Source organism: Lacerta agilis, chromosome 2 (genome assembly GCF_009819535.1).
Source record: "Lacerta agilis isolate rLacAgi1 chromosome 2, rLacAgi1.pri, whole genome shotgun sequence".
NCBI classification, from domain to species: domain Eukaryota; kingdom Metazoa; phylum Chordata; class Lepidosauria; order Squamata; family Lacertidae; genus Lacerta; species Lacerta agilis.
In genome coordinates, this window is record NC_046313.1 from 118912484 (window position 1) to 118932349 (window position 19866).

The 19866-nt window shown below is 48.1% G+C and overlaps 1 protein-coding gene across 1 annotated transcript; it reads left to right on the forward strand.

The window, feature by feature from the left end:
* Positions 1-4983: 4983 nt before the first annotated feature.
* LOC117042209 (oocyte zinc finger protein XlCOF6-like) lies at positions 4984-13873 on the forward strand. The gene is given in 3 exon segments (XM_033141738.1): positions 4984-5082; positions 11426-13363; positions 13365-13873. Coding segments are annotated over 2 exon segments (1860 nt in total). The 5' UTR covers positions 4984-5082; positions 11426-11600; the 3' UTR covers positions 13462-13873.
* Positions 13874-19866: the final 5993 nt, after the last annotated feature.

The window sequence follows — 19866 nt, forward strand, 5'->3', positions numbered from 1 at the left end:
GGGGCGGCGAGCGAGGTGCTGCAGCCTGGAGGCAGCCGGCTCCAGGCGCCCAGCCGCGGCGCGTCATGCCCTCCCAGCCAATCCAGCCAGCCAATCCAAGAGGAGGCAGAGAAGCCCAGGCGGGCGGCGGAGGAGGAGTGCATGAGGGGAGCGTTGCCATTAAGAAAAGCAACGCTGGGGCGCGAGGGGAGAAGAAGCCACATGGGGGGGTGAGGGGCTAGATTCCCTCAGGAGAAGCGGGTGGGGGCATCCCAAAAGCCTCCCGTCCCGCTCCACCCTGCACCCAGGCCAAGATAGTTGCCTCCGAAGATTCCCAGTCCCTGGCAGTTTGTTAATCAATAATGGTTCTCTGTTGCTAAACCCTTTGTTATTTTTGCATAAGAAAATTAACACAAGGGACCCTCCCTACATACCCTAATCATAGGCAGCAGCAGGAGGAGGAGGAGGCAGGAGTTGGCAGAGAAAGAGCCCGCGGAGCATGCTCCGGGGTCTGCGAAAGAGAGGGTGAGAGAGGGACAGGGAAGGTGAATGAGGATGGCTGCTCTGCCAGTCCTCCGCAGCCTCGGCCACTCTCCCTCCGCTCGCTGTCCTCCATCGCTCCCGTCCCACCATCCATCCGCACGCTGACACTGCACTCTGGCTGCCGTCCCTTCCATTGTCTGCTCCCCGAGGCCCCTGCCATCCTCACTCCTTCTTCCTCACCATCCATGTACGCTTCTCCACTCTCCTCTCCTTCCTTCCCCCCATCCTCCCGTAATGACCGGCATTGCCACTGCATCCCTCTGCCATTATCTCTTTCTGTCACTCTCACTCCATCCCTTCCATCCTTACACACAGCCTTCCCTCCTTCTACCCCCCATCTCTTCCCCCCCCACTCTCCTGCCCTCTGCATCCCCTTCTCTTTTTCAGTTCCCTCCATAGCCTTCTGCCACCATCGTTTTTTGACCCCTGTGGACCATCACCGCAGTCCTTCACTGCAGGCTTCATGCCATCACCCCTGGCGCTCCATTATCATCTCCAAGTGCCTGTCCATGCAGATCTGCCCTCAGTATCTCCAAGTCCTAGGATACCCATTCATCTCTGGCCTCCCTCCCTCACCTCTTTTCTGCCCTCCATTCATTCTCATCCTTCATTCATTTCTTCTCTGTCACAGCCTCACATCCTTCCCTCCTACCCCTTTGCATTCTTCTGCTGACTTCGTCTTCCTCATCAACCCACTTCCTCTTCTCCTTTCTTCCTTCTTCATGGTCTCCTCTCCTTCCCCGCTTCTATGTGTTGCCACAATTCCCTTCTCTACTCTCTTATCGCTGTCCTTCTTTCCTTGGGAACTTCTGCCTTTCCCCCCTCCATCCTCTGCTTAGCCTAGGGTCACTTCACACACACTTTTCCTGCACGGAGACTTGTCTCCTTCTCCCTCATTGCCCAGAAAGCAGACAGTGCCTAGTTTGCCCCTTTACCACATTAAGTTTGGAAGCAGTTCTGCAATCTCCACACTCAAAGTGTAACGGTGGCAAAATAGATGCTCGCCAGAGCTTCACGTGTAGAAGAAATGTCACTTCTTCTCATTCAGGGGCCTCTTCTGTCCCCTCTCCCCATCTCTTTCACCACGAAAACTACCCACCCAACCTTAGCAGCCTGCTCACTTTTATATCGACTCGTTCCACCCCTCTACCACCCTTCCTTCCCTCTCTCTCTTTCTTCTCTCAATTGCCTCCTGCCCCATCTTCCCAGGACTCCCCTCTTTTTGCTTCTCCTTCACTTTGCCCCCTTTCTTCAATGTCCCCTTCCTCTCAAACAGAGACTCAATCCACTGCTTCTGCACTGTCCTTCCACTGCCATTGACCGCTTCCCAATTCATCTCTCCCTCTCTTGGCCACCAGCCAGTTTTCCTTTTCCACTGACCCCTCCTCCCTCCCTCCCTCCCACCCTCCTTCCTTGCCATCTCCTTCAGTTCCCACTCCCAGCCCTCTCCCCATACTGCTCCACCTGCTGTGCTACCATCTTCCACCCTTGCGTTTACACTAATGAACCAATTCCTTTTTCTCTTCCAGGTAGCAACCTCTCTGCCCAATGGCTCCCCACTCTTGCCCCACCTGACTCTGGTTCTCTCTCAGCCCCTCCTCCTATCTTCTGCCAGATCCTTCCTCCCGGCTTCCCTTGCTGACTTCACTACAGACCCTAATGGTGATCTTTCTGAAGCTGTGGGGCTGGGTAGCCTCTGTGCTCTCCTCCACCTTTAGGACCCCTTCAGTCTTCTCCTTGCCCCCACTTTCTCCCATATGACTTTTGACCCCAGTGCACCCATACTTTTCTTGTGGGCTCCCCCCCAAAAAAATCTCCTCTCTCCCTCCTAGCTGTGGTTGCTCTCCTATACTCCCTTTGGTGGGTCACCCCAGTTTCCCCTGTATCCCATGGTATCCCTTGAAATTTCAGTGCCCCACTGTACAAAAGGCCTGCAGGACTTTGGAGCAGTCATTGACACACAATGAAAACAAAGATATCGATGCTGAAGATCTGTGCTGTGAACTTCAAGCAGTTGTTTGAAGGCTTCTAGAGTCTATGCCACCACAAAAAGTTCTTCTCTTCATACTACAACACAAAATCCAGAATAGTGTGCCTAATGTTTTTGTTTCTCTTAGGATCCTTCTCACACTTCCAGTGTCAGTGGCAAGTGGTGAACGCAGTTTTTTCAAAACTCAAACTTATAAAAACACACATACGCTCAACCATGCTCCAAAAGAGACTAGTTGGTTTGGCAACTATATCAATTGAACGTGCTGAAGCATCAGCACTTGACCTGAAGGAACTGTTAACAAAATTTGCAATGGAAAAGGCACGTAAAATAAGATTTTGATTTGCTTGAAATTGAAACATTAAAGAGACTTAAATTTCAGCATCACATTTAATATTTTTCAAAGTGATTTCTGTGCTAAAACTGTGTTCTGTTTGAGAAAATAAATCAGAAATTGTTTTATGACTTGTTTTCACAATTAAAAAAAAAGTAACTATTTCAAATTCTGTGCTTTTCATTCTTCCTATAATCTGTGTTTGAAATATGATTGGCCGGGGGGGGGGGCAGAAGGTGATCTCGCCTAGGGCGCAAAAAACCCTAGCACCAGCCCTGCATACAGGGGAAAGCCATTTAAATGTATAGAGTGAGGAAAGAGCTACAGTGGAACACCTAGAAACCATCAACGGATTCACACAGGGGAGGCGCCATTTAAATGTATAGACTCAGATGTCTTCTAAAAGTTGTGTAATTCTTTATCTCCTTGACATCTGAAGGGAGAGTGTTCCACAGGGTGTGCGCCATTGCCAAGAAGGCCCTCTGCCTAGTTCCCTGTAAGTTCGCTTCTCTCAGGGAGGGAACCAGTACAAGACCCTCAGAGCTGGACCTCATTATAGGAACAGCTGCATAACTCCCATTCTGAGAACTGCAGTAAGGGAACAATGAAGACACAGAAAGACCCAAAGCATCTTGTTACATGCACAAGGTTATATTGCAAATCTCATATATTCTTCATATTTTATAAATTATTTGTGTGGCAACACCTCATTCTTGCCTACGTGAAGTGTCCAGATAAAATGTTATCTCTGCGCAACTTGCATGAGGACGGAAGATGGCACAGTGGAGAGGAGGCAGGGCCTGAACATCTTGTGAAGAAGAGTTTGGATTTGATATCCCGCTTTTTACTACCCGAAGGAGTCTCAAAGCGGCTAACATTCTCCTTTCCCTTCCTCCCCCACAACAAACACTCTGTGAGGTGAGTGGGGCTGAGAGACTTCAGAGAAGTGTGACTAGCCCAAGGTCACCCAGCAGCTGCATGTGGAGGAGAGGAGACGCGAACTCGGTTCCCCAGATTACGAGTCTGCCGCTCTTAACCACTACACCACACTGGCTCTGAAGGAATGTGCCGGGGGGGGGGGGTGACACAGGTGTGCTTAAAATGCTTCATTGTGAACTCGAATATCTAATTAACCCCCCAAGTAAACAGACACAGGGAACTGCGGATGAGTGTAATGTGAAAAGGCAGGTCCCAAACTTAAGAGTGCTAAGGAACAACTTCCTCCAAATGCACAAGCTGTCCAGAGGCAGGATCCACCTCTGGGCACAGAGGGTGGACAGCCTCCCTCCACCTTTGCAAGTGGGTTTAAGATGTACCTAAGATTACAGGATATGGAACAACTGATTGGTTCAAAATTGGGAAAGGAGTATGACAAGGCTGTATATTGTCTCCCTGCTTATTTAACAGTGAGAGATTTTACTTTCTTGGGTTCCATGATCCAGCAGTCCTATGACCAGCCCCATTTCCGAAAGGTCTGGCGGGGTTCCCGTTGCAACACCCCTGCGAGGTAGGCTCTGTTGTCCTTCCGTTTTTTCTGGGGGAGGGTTCCTTAGGGGGGGTCTCACATTCATAGCTTGGCAGGGAGAAGGAGACCCCCCCCCATGGCACAGCCTCGCCCCCTCCCCTCTTTTTATACTCCCCCCCATCGCCCCCCACGCGAGAGGGACGTGGATAGAGACCCCTCTCTCTGCTCCTCTCCGTAGGGAGAGAAGGGCGAGGGGGGAGCCTGTGGGGAGGGAGGGGGCAGAGGAAAAGAAGCAGCGCCCCTTCCGTCTCAGGCAGACACGCGTCTCTTCCCACCCCTCAGAGGCTGGGTCCACCTCTGGGCTCTCCCCACCAACCCAGATCACCCCCCAAATATGATGCACCTCCCGCAGCCATCTCCACCCTCTGCTGTGGGGAGGAGGAAGGAGGGGGGGGCCATGTCCCGACGGAGCTCCAAGACCAGGAGGCCAAAGGTAGCCCCGTCCCGTTCGCTTCCCATCCCAACACAGGAAGGGGCTGCTCTGTGGCCGTAGCTCTAGGGATGCACGTGTACGAAAAGGAACCGGAAGTGTCGCTGCGAAATGTGCCGGAGGTTTCCAGCCCGGAAGGGGAGGAGCAGAAGGGAAGTTTCGGGGAGGACGGGAGGGGCGTCAGTTTACACACACACACACCCCGCGCGCCCTTTCTATTGCACATAAGGAAAGCGGAATAATCTCGAGCCAGGCGGGCGGAGGACCAAGAGGTAAAGAGGGTGAGTGGGAAAAGAGTTGGGGGGATAAGAGGGGGAGGACAGGACAGAGAGACCCCCCCCCGAAGAAAGCCCCCTCCCTGGTGTCCATCGATAAGTGTCCGGATCTATGCGATCCAGCTGCCAAGTGGGGACCCGACACCTGCAGGGTTTCCCTTGCAAGATCTCCTTGGCAGCAGCATCACCAGACTCCAGTTTCTCTTTCCTGGGGGGACGAGAGACGCTCAGCTGCCCTGCACCCCCTTGGCCGCCTTGGCGGGAAGGGAAATCCCTATGGGAGGGGGGGGGGTCTTCATGAGGACAACCATCCCCAAGTAGGCCTGGGGGTTGAGCTGAGGCCCCCCATTCACCTGGTTTCCCCCTGGCAAGAATCCCTGGGGTCGTGGGGCACCTGGCTGGGTCACTTTTGGCTGGAGAAACTGAGAGAGGGAGTCCATGGAAGGGTTAATGGAAGGGGGAGGAGCCTCGACAGAGACCCCTCCATTTCCAGCACCACTTATTCCCCAGTCTCCTTGCTGGCAGTCGGACAGTCCCACATTATCTGTATTCACAAACGACTCATATCCGTAGTTTGGATTGTCCTGAATACCACCATTTGGTAACCAAACCCAAACCCAAAAGTCCTTTTTGGGTGCATCTTGGCATAATGGATAATATTGTGTTATGGAAAAATCCCAGGTGTGGAACTGCCCAGCCACCTGGCCCTTAGGGATAAGCCCACTGGTTTCTGCGGAGTTAAATAAAAGAAGTCCAGCCACTGGAGCAAGGACAAGACAGGGTTTATTGCGCAATAGGTTACAGTCAAACTGCCCACCCAGAACCGTGTTACAAGAACTTTTAAAACTCCTATCATATCCCAGAATACAGTTTGGAAACATCATTACTACATCATCACTACATCACGAAAGGGAAGGGTCATACATGATTGGCATATAGGAAAAACAGGAAAAACAAGACAAGCATATGGGGAAAACAGAGCAATATCAGGGAGATAGCCCTGAGAAGTGTGAATGGGTGTTAAGTACTGGCAAGGATATCTTGAGCACTGGGAGAGAACAATGGGATTCCAGCTGAGGGATATTAGCCCAGTGGCTTCCTGAAGCACCCAGAGATTACCTGCTGAGGCATTTCCCTGTGTAGTGGTCTCTCGCCTACTGGATCATGGCAGAGAGATGGGTCCCCTTAAGGGCATCACTCCATACCCCAAATGAGTTTACTCAGGAGGAGACTTTGCTTAGGTGACCCCCCCCCCCATAATTTCCGTAACAATACCAACATTTGGTAGCCAAACCCAAAACCGAAAGTGCTGCTGGGATGCCTCTTGGCTTGCCTGCTGATGAAACTGAGTGTGTGATGATTGATGATTGATTGTCACTGTACCACATGTTTACAGTGAGATTAAACGAGCCTCCCTCCCCGCACGATCTCTCAGTCCTTGTTACGCTCTATGTGCTGTCCTACGACCACCCACCCCGAATGTCAGCTGCAATGTTGCTGTCTTCCATTCAGCAGCCACACGTCCCTCGGGTAGAAATTGTTCTTTAACCTGTTGGTACGGCTTATCATGCCCAAGGGCAGGAGATCAAAAAGGTGCTGGTCAGGGTGTGAGTAATCCCTGAGAATGACAGCCCATGATGTCATGTGCTGTCTTCACCGCCCTCTGTAGGGACTTTCTGTCCATGGCTGTCAAACCAGCGTACCACACCGTAATACAGTACAGTACGAGAGAACACTTTCTATCGTGGACCAAGAGAACGAAATCATCAGTTGTTGTCTCACATTGTTCTTTCGCAAGACCTTAAGAAAATGGAGTCTCTTGTTGGGCCTTCCTGACCACCTGGGCTGTATTGACTTCACTAAGATGGACTGCCAGGAATTTAAAGGAAGAGATGCTCTCCACACAGCCCCCCCCCCAGATGTACAACGGGGCTAGCTCCCCTTCAGTGGCGGAGCTTCATGCTCTGGCACTGGGGGGCGGGAAGCAGGTGGGGCAGGGCTGGCGCGCGTTCCGGGGGCGGGGCGCACCACCCACAGGGATGTGGTGTGCGTTCTGGGGCAGGACGCGCAGCACGGGTGGGGGAACAGCCGAGATTGAACCCTACAGGGATCCTGCTGCCCGGGATGCCCCGCCCCCTACGCCCTGCCCTTCCTACGCCAGTGCTCCCCTCTCTTATTCCGAAAGTCCAACACCATCTCCTTTGTCTTGCCAATGTTTAGGTGCAGATTGTTCTCTGAGCACCATGAGGTTACCTTTTGAACCTCCCCCCTGTACGCAGATTCGTCTCCACCTGTAATGAAACCCATTATGGTAGTGTCATCAGCACACTTAATAATTGCAGTAGATGGGTCAGATGAAATGCAATCATATGTGTACAACAAATACAGGTATGGACTTAGCACGCATCCCTGTGGAGTGCCAGTGCTGAGCTTCAGGGAGGTAGATGTAGCAGGTCTAATCCTCACTGTTTGTGTCCGGTCTCTCAGAAAGTCTTTAATCCAATCACAGTTGTTAGAAGAAAGGTCCAGGTCCCTTAACTTTCCAATGAGAATGTCAGGAAGGATGGTATTGAAAACTGAGCTATAATCAATTAACAGCATCCTGACAATAATAATATTGATAATATTGTCATTTATCCGTTTTAGACCTCGTAAGTAGTAGCAGTTGTCAGGACATTGTCCTGTTTGACTCTATAAAGCTCCATCCTTATTTCAGACATTGTGGTAGATTGCAATGTTTAGCTACTGATAACACTGCAATGTTTAGCAAGTGATATTGTGAGTTTTCCTGATGATTACATTACAATGTTTAGCTGGTGATAACATTGTAGTGTTCAGGTGGTGAGTTATCGCAATGTTGAAAACAAGATATTGCCTAGCCCATACACACATGGTGATTTGCAATATGTTGCCAGTTAAAATATTAGGAAACAGTTAACATGATGTTAACTTCAAGCTGGTCCTGGACAATATACACTAGTGGCCAAAATTGTGGAAAGCTTTTGGAAAAGTGTATTTATGAGATTTGATGGCTCATAACACCACTTTTTAAAAAAGAATACCATAAAATTATATACCAACGGAAAGATAATTTAATGAATAATGTAATGCAATAACTTTTATGAAGGATTATTTATTACAATAGCAGTCATATAAAAAAATTCTCACCATGTCAGTTAATACTTAGTTGGGTAACCTTACAACGCCTTTCGAACCAAGATTTTTTCAGTTCTGCAGCTGTAATAATGCGAAACCAAGATTGAATTATTGCCTCTATTAATTGGGTTTTATTGCTGAGTTGCTTCTGACTAACAAGTTTCTTTAGTCGGCTCCATAGATTTTCAATTGGGTTAAGGTCCGGGCTATTCCCAGGCTGTCCCAAGCAGTGGAATATGATTATCTTGAAACCACCTTTTGCACACAGCAGCAAATGACATGGAGCTGAATCCTGTTGAAATATAAATGCTTCATTAGCTGGAAAAAGATCACATGCAGAACACTTCAGTTTGGGCTCCAGTATTTGATTTACATATTTTGGGGCATTTACATTCCCATTAATGACACAAATTTTGCCCACACCTTTTGTGCTGTCATGCAACCCTAGATCATAACACACTCTGGGGGTTTCGCGGTAGGTGTAATTTAAGTACGCCTATCAGCCAATCACCCACCTATCAGCCAATCAATCACCCATTCCCACCACCCTTCTGAGTAATACCCCTCCTCACTCTCTCACTATATATAAGGGTCTGATGACTTCTGTTTCAGTGTATCTGAAGAAGTGTGCATGCACACGAAAGCTCATACCAAGAACAAACTTAGTTGCTCTCTAAGGTGCTACTTGAAGGAATTTCTTATTTTTTATTTTGTTATTTTGTTTTGACTATGGCAGACCAAAACGGCTACCTACCTGTAACTTTAAGTAGGGTGTTAATCTTCTCGTGATTCTTTTCCCCATCTATTTCATATCATTACTACCAAGCAAGTAGATTTTGGTCTCATTGCTCCAAATAACACTGTCCCATTGTTCCACTGTCCCGTTAGCATGGTTTTTAGCCCAGTTTAATCTTTTCCATTTTTGTTTGAGAGATAACAAGGTGCCCCATGATATTCTTCTAAAGAAGCTGGTAAAATGCGGGCTAGACAATGCTACCATTCAGTGGATTTGTAACTGGCTGACTGACCGAACCCAAAGGGTGCTCATGAATGGCTCCTCTTAATCCTGGAGAGAAGTGACTAGTGGGGTGCCACAGGGTTTAGTCTTGGGCCCAGTCTTATTCAACATCTTTATCAATTACAGGTGGGTAATTCTTCACAGCATCTTTATCAATGACTTGGATGATGGGCTTGAGGGCATCCTGATCAAGTTTGCAGATGACACCAAATTGGGAGGGGTGGCTAATACCCCAGAGGACAGGATCACACTACAAAATGACCTTAACAGATTAGAAAACTGAGCCAAAGCAAACAAGATGAATTTTAACAGGGATAAATGTAAAGTACTACACTTGGGCAAAAAAAATGAAAGGCACAAATACAGGATGGGTGACACCTGGCTTGAGAGCAGTACATGTGAAAAGGATCTAGGAGTCTTGGTAGACCATAAATTTGACATGAGTCAACAGTGTGATGCAGCAGCTAAAAAAGCCAATGCAATTTTGGGCTGTATCAATAGGAGTATAGCATCTAGATCAAGGGAAGTAATAGTACCACTATATTCTGCTCTGGTCAGACCTCACCTGGAATACTGTGTCCAGTTCTGGGCACCCCAGTTCAAGAAGGATACTGACAAGCTGGAATGTGTCCAGAAGAGGGCAACCAAAATGGTCAAAGCCCTGGAAACGATGCCTTATGAGGAACGGCTTAGGGAGCTGGGTATGTTTAGCCTGGAGAAGAGAAGGTTAAGGGGTGATATGATAGCCATGTTCAAATATATAAAAGGATGTCATATAGAGGAGGGAGAAAGGTTGTTTTCTGCTGCTCCAGAGAAGCGGACACGGGGCAATGGATTCAAACTACAAGAAAGAAGATTCCACCTAAACATTAGGAAGAACTTCCTGACAGTGAGAGCTGTTCGGCAGTGGAATTTGCTGCCAAGGAGTGTGGTGGAGTCTCCTTCTTTGGAGGTCTTTAAGCAGAGGCTTGACAGCCATCTGTCAGGAATGCTTTGATGGTGTTTCCTGCTTGGCAGGGGGTTGGACTGGATGGCCCTTGCGGTCTCTTCCAACTCTAGGATTCTGAGAATATAGATAATTGAACAAATTTTATTCCATTACATTCTTCATTACATTATCTCTCTACTGATATATAATTTTATGGCATTACACAAAAAAGGGGTGTTATGAGCCATCAAACTTCAGAAATACACTTTTTCCAAATGTTTCCACAATTTTGGCCACTAGTGTATTAATATATCACCGAGCTCTAGTTATGACCTATATTTCTGGCCCAGTGTATCATTGCTGATTTTACCAGTTTGTGATTTTACCACGTGGCCTGGAGGCGGTGGGGGTGTCGACTACAGTGGTTTATAGAAGGAGGAGGAGTAAGGAGAGGTTGGTGATGATGGAGGAGGAGGAGGGGGTGGGTGGCCTGTGGTGGTTAAATGAGATGACGTCTGTGGGTTTTTTTAATGGTGAAAAGTATGCTATCTGTACCATGTAAGTACACAGAAACACTCCCATATGGCCATGGAGCGCTGTGTCCAAATTTCAACTGAATCAGTCAAGCGATTATGGAGAAAGGTGATCAGTCACAAACATCCACCTTTTGCATTTATATATATATAGATTATTGGTTTCTTCCCCTGCCAGATAAACCTAAAATATATTCTGGAACTTTCAAGAACACTCACTTGCCCCAACAAGGCTGACATATGGAGGTCTAAATTCAAGAACATTCTCCTACCTGAGCACTCCTTCAGCTTACTGAAAGCACCATGCCTTGTCACTAGTCCTCTGACAGGCCCATACCACAGTCCCTAAAAACACTCAGGCCTGGGTCTCCCAGAATGGTCAATATGAACCACCTGAGGCCCAATGGACTGTGCAGGTGATTAATAAACATGTAGAGGTTGGATACGGAAAAATATGGCCCAGGGGTGGAGGATTAGTATGCAGAGAATGAAATATGTCATTAGAAACTATGAACCAAAGAGGTAGAAGGCATGTTCTTGGACATTACTGCATTGCAGTAGGTTAGACTAGATGGCCCCAGGGTCCCTTCCAACTCTCCAGTTCTATGATTCTATGACGGGAAAGGACATGGGAGAATGTGCAAGATGTTAAAATAGGAGAAGTGCTTAATGAACTTTATGTCTTTCATATTCCTTTCTTCTCTTCCTTCAAAGACGAACAGGACTTTATTTTCCACTCACTCCGAAGCAAGCGGTGGAGAAGACAGTCAGAGTTATGGGAGACATCTGATGTTTCATAAAGATTAAGAACGAAACCACTTAATTGCATGGAATGCAGTAAGTGACTCAGTCAATGAACACACAAGCTTCACATCAATGAACTCAAAGAATGGAGAAACCATTTCAAGCTATGGAGCGTGGAAAAAGCTTCAATGATAGTGGGACACCTAGAAAACATCAACAGACTAACACAGGGAAGAAACCATTTGAATGTATGGAGTGTGGAAAAGGCTTCATTGGTAGCAAAACACTTAGAAGACATCAACGAACTCACACAAGGGAGAAACCATTTCAATGTATAGTGTGTAGAAAGAGCTTCAGTAACAGTTCAGACCGTCGTTCTCATGAACAAACTCACACAGGGAAGAAACCATTTAAATGTACGGAGTGTGGAAAGAGCTTCAGACAGAGTTCAAACCTTTATACACATCACTTGACTCACACAGGGGAGAAACCATTTAAATGTATGGAGTGTGGAAATAGCTTCAGACAGATGTCATACCTTCACGCACATCAACGTACTCACACAGGGGAGAAACCATTTAAATGTATGGAGTGTGGAAAGAGCTTCAGGCGGTGTACAGAGCTTGACATACATCAAAGGACCCACACAGGGGAGAAACCATTTAAATGTACGGAGTGTGGAAAATGCTTCAGCCAGTCGGCACACCTTCATGTACATCAACGAACGCACACAGGAGAGAAACCATTTAAATGCATGGAGTGTGAAAAGAGCTTCAGGGACAGTTCACACCTGCGTTCACATAAACGAACTCACACAGGGGAGAAACCATTTGAATGCATAGAGTGTGGAAAGAGCTTCAGCTTTAGTGGATCACTTAGAAAACACCAACAGATTCACACAGGGGAAAAACCATTTGAATGCATGGAGTGTGGAAAGTCCTTCAGTGCGAGTTCATACCTTCGTACACATGAACGATCTCACACAGCAGAAAAACCATTTAAATGCACGGAGTGTGGAAAGTGCTTCAGTCAGAGTTCAAACCTTAGGACACATCAATTGACCCACACAGGAGAGAAGCCATTCAAATGTATGGAGTGTGGAAAGAGCTTTGCGCAGAGTGCAGTCCTTGGTAGACATCAACGGACTCACACAGGAGAGAAGCCATTCAAATGTATGGAGTGTGGAAAGAGCTTCACTCAGGGTGGAGTACTTAGAATTCATCAACGGATTCACAGAGGGGAGAAACCATTTGAATGTATGGAGTGTGGAAAGAGCTTCAGTGACAATGGAACACTTAGAAAACATCAACGGATTCACACAGGGGAGAAACCATATAAATGTATGAAATGTGGAAAGAGCTTCATTGACAGTGGAAGCCTTAGAGGACATAGACGGATTCACACAGGGGAGAAACCATATAAATGTATGGAGTGTGGAAAGAGCTACAGTCAAAGTGGAACACTTAGAATTCATCAGCGGACTCACACAGGGGAGAAACCATTTGAATGTTTGGAGTGTGGAAAGAGCTTCAGTGACAGTGGAGCACTTAGAAAACATCAACGGATTCACACAGGCGAGAAACCATTTAAATGCATGGAGTGTGGAAAGAGCTTCAGTGAGAGTGGGAAACTTCGACTACACCACCGAACTCACACAGGGGAGAAACCATTTGAATGCATGGAGTGTGGAAAGAGCTTCAGTGACAGTGGAGCACTTAGAAAACATCAACGGATTCACACAGGCGAGAAACCATTTCAATGCATGGAGTGTGGAAAAAGCTTCACTGACAGTGGAGCTCTTGGAAAACATCAACGAATTCACACAGGCGAGAAACGATTTCATTGCATGGAGTGTGGAAAAAGCTTCCGTCACAGTGGAACACTTAAAAAACATCAACGGATTCACATGGGAAAAACCATTTCAATGCATGGAGTGCAGAAAGAGCTTCAGTGACAGTTCACACCTTCGTTCACATGAACGAACTCACCCAGGGGAGAAACCATGAACAATGCGTTATTCAGGAATGAGCAAATAGTGAAGAAGGTCCAAAAGACTTTAATGGATTACTTTGATTTAAATATGAATACAGCAACAGTCTTGAGGGTCGTTTGGGGCGCTTGTAAAGCAGTCATGACAGCAAGATTACGTGACCCAGGAGAGGAATCGGTGCAGGAAGATTGGAAGCAATTTAGATGTTATTTGAAAAATTTTTGTATTTAAATTCTAGATATGTTAGTGAAGTAGTTATAGGCTTTCAGTAAGGAAAAGACTGTATAAAATGGAAAGAAATATTAGAAGGTGATTGTATATGAAATTGCCAACGAAGATTGACAATGAAATCCAGAAGGAGATTGAGGGAAGTCGCTTTTAAGAGGTGAGAGGAAGTATGTTAGTAATATATAAGATTTTTTTGTTTTGTTTTTGTATTTGTGTTTGTTGTATTATGTTTGCATTTCTTTTTGAAAAATGAATAAAAATATTTAAAAAGAGAGAGAATCCATTTAAATATATGGTGTGTGAAAAGAGCTTCATTGACACTTAGAAAGCCTCAAGTGACTCATACAGGGGAAAGCCATTTAAATGTATAGAGTGAGGAAAGAGCTTCAGTGACTGTGGAACACTTAGAAACCATCAATGGATTCACACAGGGGAGATGCCATTTAAATGTATAGACTCAGATGTCTTCTAAAAGTTGTGTAATTTTTTATCTCCTTGACATCTGAAGGGAAGGCGTTCCACAGGGTGTACGCCATTGCCAAAAAGGTCCTCTGCCTGGTTCCCCCGTAAATTCTATTGGTTACGGATGTTGAGCGGTATTGGCTTAGGCATTGGACCCTATCAGCTATATCTGACCCCAACCCGTGTGTTGGGAGTCAGTGAAGGGTTAACCACCAGTAAGGAACCCCAGTGATACACATCTCCCAGAATTCCCCCTGTGATCACCGTAAGGGGCGTGCCTTAGGCCCTCTTCTCCCTGGGCTTTGGACAGGGCCACGCCCCCCAGAAACCTTTACCGGAATACCCTTCAATTGAGGGGCAGTTGATGACGCTGCCTCCCCTCCCCCCTTCAAATTGAAATTTCCAATGCCTAACCGCCACTCGAGCCTAAAGGGCTTGCCGCCAATACCCTCACACCCGCAACCAATTCTTAATACCTTATTATATCTGCCAACCACGCATCATTTCCCGCATTCGAAAGGTGCACACCGTCATCACGATATAGGGCGACCTCAGAGCGCCTTATTCCCGGGTGACTGATCACTTGGCCCCCCCCCCCATCATCACCACCTTGCGCACCACAGCAGACTCCAAAAGCCTCCTTGCATTGTTCAGCGATTTTGGACAATGCCCGTCACGCCACACGCGCCTCTGCAGCAATCATTTCACTCCTCCATCGCTTCCTGAGCAAAAACAATGTTATCCCAAGGGCCCTTTGCCCCAGGAATGCGGCCTTGATGACACGGGGTGGGGTGGGGGCCAAGGCAAATAAAATATTGGGTGGTGGGCAGGTAAGCCCCACCCCACATAATCGATCACGTGACACGACACTCGCGCACGCACCATTTGAACGACAAATCCCCGTTAACTTTGGGGGAGAGCCCCTATTAATATTTTATTGGATGCGTGGGGTATAAATAATAAATTATTATTATTATTATTATTATTATTATTATTATTATTTTATAGCGGGTGCCGAAGATACCTGGCCCTTGGGATTTGGCTCCTATGATGAACCCCACCCCCCCCACCCGTTGCAACACCCCTGCGAGGTAGGCTCTGTTGTCATCCCCGTTTTTTCTGGGGGAGGGTTCCTTATGGGGGCGCATTCAGAGCTTGGCAGGGAGAAGGAGACCCCCCATGGCACAGTTTTGCCCCATCTTCTCTCATGGAGGACCTTGCAAGTCAAACCTGGTGGAGGAGGGACCCCCACACTTGGCTTCCCTGGAACAGCCCCTCCCCCACTCTCCAGATCCACAGAGGGAGGAGCTGCCCTTCCCTACTTCTCATTCATCCTCTCCCCTCCCAACCTCTTTGTAGATTGAAAAGCACATCCTCCTCTCCCTGCAAACCCAGATTACCTAGAATCCTAGAGTTGGAAGAGACCCCAAGGGCCATCCAGTCCAACCCCCTGCCAATCAGGAAACACCATCAAAGCATTCCTAACAGATGGCTGTCAAGCCTCTGCTTAAAGACCTCTAAAGAAGGAGACTTCACCACACTCCCTAGAAAAGACCCTGATGTTGGGAAAGATGGAGGGCACAAGGAGAAGGGGACGACAGAGGATGAGATGGTTGGACAGTGTTCTCGAAGCTACTAACATGAGTTTGGCCAAACTGTGAGAGGCAGTGAAGGATAGGCGTGCCTGGCGTGCTCTGGTCCATGGGGTCACGAAGAGTCGGACACGACTGAACGACTGAACAACAACAACAACCACCACACTCCTTGGCAGCAAATACCACTGTCAAACAGCTCTTACTGTCAGGAAGTTCTTCCTAATGTTTAGGTGGAATCTTCTTTCTTGTAGTTTGAATCCATTGCTCCATGTCCACTTCTCTGGAGCAGCAGAAAACAACCTTTCTCCCTCCTCTATATGACATCGTTTGATATATTTGAACATGGCTATCCCGCAGGGGGTAGGAGGGGTTGCAGGTACCAGGGGAGTATCCTTCTGGGCCCATTCTCATTCCTTGCCCCCATGGGGCAACCCCAGAGCTATTGCTTTTTCTGGGGATTGAAGAAGGTGGCGCTTTTCCATAGTCACAGAAGTTACCGGTATTCTTCAGGCATGCTGCTAGGGAGTCTTCCTGCCAGCAGACACCAGGGCGCATGGACCTGCTGGATGAAGAGGAGAGGTGGGAGGCAGCGGCGGAAGTGAAGCACATGAAGGGGGAACTTCTTACAGATGACAAACAAACGCATGAATTTGGAGAAATAGAAAGTAAGTTTTTATTGCCGACAGCAATAAGGTCCAGGGAGTAACTTCCAAAGGTCTGGACCCTGAATAATTGTGCCCAGGGTTTATATAGGTCACCTCAGATATTACATATTCACTTACATATTCATATGTTCTATCAAAATTAAGCCAATAAGCGTAACGCAGCACCCCAGGACCCCTCCCTTGCCCTTTGTCCTCATAGAATGGAACACTTCAGCTTTTTTGTAAGGACTCGGTGTCCCTGTAAATGTTACCCCAGTTAGTTTTGTAGCAATCGTCACGGGCTCACAGGGTAACGTTAACCACGTTGCAAGGGGGGGTTAAGGATTTTACACCCAAAATCCCCCCCCAAAAAAATTGGTAAAGCTGCCACCACCCTTTTTGCAATTCACTGCCAGTCCCCAGGCACATGAGAAAAGGGATAAATCCTGGCCCTTCCGGACTGCGCAGTCCCGTCTAATATATTTAATGTAGTCACGGGCAAACATCCAACCGGTAGGGTCGAGCAGTAAAGCACTAGTTTAGCTTTGCAGTCAAGAGGAACAAAACACAGACAAAATGTCCTTTCAAAGGTTTATTTTTTAAAAAGAACTTTAACTAAGCAACAGTTACACAGTTCTCAAGAAAAAAGGTTACAAGAATATAAAATAAAAACATAATTCAGAATAACTGACTAAACACTCACAAACCCAGGACTTTAAAAGCAGGGCCGTCTCATCCATAGGGGCTGGTGGCGCGGTGCACCAGGGCGCAGGGCCCCCCAGGGGTGCCCCCGCGAGCCCGCCGGCATACCGGGCTCCCCCTCCCCAGCCCACCCCACCCCCACGGGCTGGCGGGCGGGCCCTCGCGCACCGGCGGGCGGGCTGCAAGCCGGCCGCCCTCGCCTCCCGGAGCCCCAGCTGGAGCGGCGCGGGGCTTTGCGCGCCCTTCCAGCACTCCAGCTGGGGCTCCGGGAGGTGAGGGCGGCCGGCTTGCAGCCCGCCCACTCGCCGGATTGCAGCCCTCCCGCCCGCCGGTGCGCAAGCGCCCGTCCGCCCGCCCCTCATCCCTCGCTGCCGGCGCGCAAGCGCACGCTCCAACACCACGCCCCTCATCTCCCGCTCGCCCACCCCCCCTCCCGAGGGGCGGCAGGCGGAGAGGCAGCAGGCCGGGGCCGAAGGATCGCTGCACCACGGCGGCCGAACCCTCTAAGACGGCCCTCTAAGCAAGCCCCCATTAGCATGTAAATCAAATGAACTCACTCCCCACACCACTTGGCAGAAGGCCATAAACCCATAAAGTAACATTCCACTTCAAGGTAACTCCCAGCACATTCCCAAAATGCTGGGTACTCTAATCACTTTCCCCACATACACTTCGAAAGAACCAAGGATTTTAGAACATGATTTCTAAGATCCACTACAACATCCTTAGGTGGTTGTTATGGCTTAGCAAGCGAAATAAATCTCCCTTTGGCAGACCTAGCAAAAACACCCATGTCCCCAGACATCTTGAGTGCCCAGCACCCAGCTCAGACATCCTGTTTCACCCAACATCCTGTTTTCGCAAAACACCTTGAGCGTATGAGGCATTATGATATGATGGGTGTCTTCCCTGGCCATTCTGCACAGCTAGATATGTTTTGTGAAGGAAAACAAAGGGAGAGGAGGGGGGTCACCTAAACGAAGTCTCCTCCCAGGTAAACCTGCGGGCACGGAGTGATGCCTTCAAAGGACCCCTCCCAAATGGAATCCCCCTTCCTCGCACCACACAGAATCCCAAAGAATAACCCCAAATAAAGAAGAAAATTCTTTCCAGTAGCACCTTAGAGACCAACTGAGTTTGTTCTTGGTATGAGCTTTCGTGTGCATGCACACTTCTTCAGATACCACACGAAAGCTCATACCAGGAACAAACTCAGTTGGTCTCTAAGGTGCTACTGGAAAGAATTTTCTATTTTGTTTCGACTATGGCAGACCAGCACGGCTACCCACCTGTAACCCAAATAAAGACTTGTTTAATCAACCTATGGTGGATTAAGTTTCAAATCTTCCCTCCCTCTCCTCTGGAGTCACCCTCCCTGCCGCCCCACTGAGACTCTCCGTGGGGAATGATGAAGGGGGCCATGTCCCCATGGAGCCCCAAGAGCAGGAGGCCAAAGGCAGCGCCGTCCCGACCTCTTCCCATCCCAACACAGGAAGGGGCTGCTCTACAACTGTAGCTCTAGGGGCAAGCGCCCCCCCCCCGAAAAGGAACCGGAAGTGACGCTCCTAAAGGTGCCCGACGTTTCCAGGAAAAGACAGGAGGGGCGTCAGTGGAGAACCACCCCCCCCCGCCCTTTCTGTTGCACACAAGGAAAGCGGAATAATCTTGAGCCAGGGAGGCGGAGGACCAAGAGGTAAAGAGGGAGAGTGGGAAAATGGGGAGGGGGCGGGATAAGAGGGGGAGGGGAGGACAAAGAGAGGACCCCCCCCAAAGAAAGTGCCCTCCCTGGTGCCCACCGACAGGGTTTCCACTCTCGAACAGCTCTCACTGTCAGGAAGTTCTTCCTAATGTTTAGGTGGAATCTTCTTTCTTGTAGTTTGAATCCATTGCCCCGTGTCTGCTTCTCTGGAGCAGCAAAAAAAAAAACCATTCTCCCTCCTCTATATGACATCCTTTTATATATTTGAATATGGCTATCATATCACCCCATAACCTTCTCTTCTCCAGGCTAAACATACCCAGCTCCCTAAGCCGTTCCTCATAAGGCATCGTTTCCAGGGCTTTGACCATTTTGGTTACCCTCCTCTGGACTTTTTCCAGCTAGTCAGTATCCTTCTTGAACTGTGGTGCCCAGAACTGGACACAGTATTCCAGGTGAGGTCTGACCACAGCAGAATACAGTGGTACTATTACTTCCCTTGATCTAGATGCTATACTCCTATTGATGCAGCCCAGAATTGCATTGGCTTTTTTAGCTGCTGCATCACACTGTTGACTCATGTCAAGTTTGTGGTCTACCAAGACTCCTAGATCCTTTTCACATGTACTGCTCTCAAGCCAGGTACATATGTAGACAGGCTACATCCACAGCATTCCCTTCATCTACCAGGCTTGTAATTCTGCCAAAAAATGAGATCAGATTGATTTGACATGACTTATTTTTCAGAAACCCATGCTGACTTTTAGTGATCACAGCGTTCCTTTCTAGGTGCTCACAGACCGTTTGCTTAATGATCTGCTCTAGAATCTTTCCTGGTATTGATGTCAGGCTGACTGGGCAGTAATTGTTTGGGTCTTCTCTTTCTCCCTTTTTGAAAATAGGGACAACATTTGCCCTCCTCCAGTCTGCTGGCACTTCCCCTGTTCTCCAGGAATTCTCAGAGATTTCTGCCAGTGGTTCTGAAATCACCTCTGTCAGTTCTTTTAATACTCTTGGGTGTAGTTCGTCTGGCTCTGGAGTTGCTGGGTTGCTTCTGACTAACAAGTTTATTTAGTCGGCTCTATAGATTT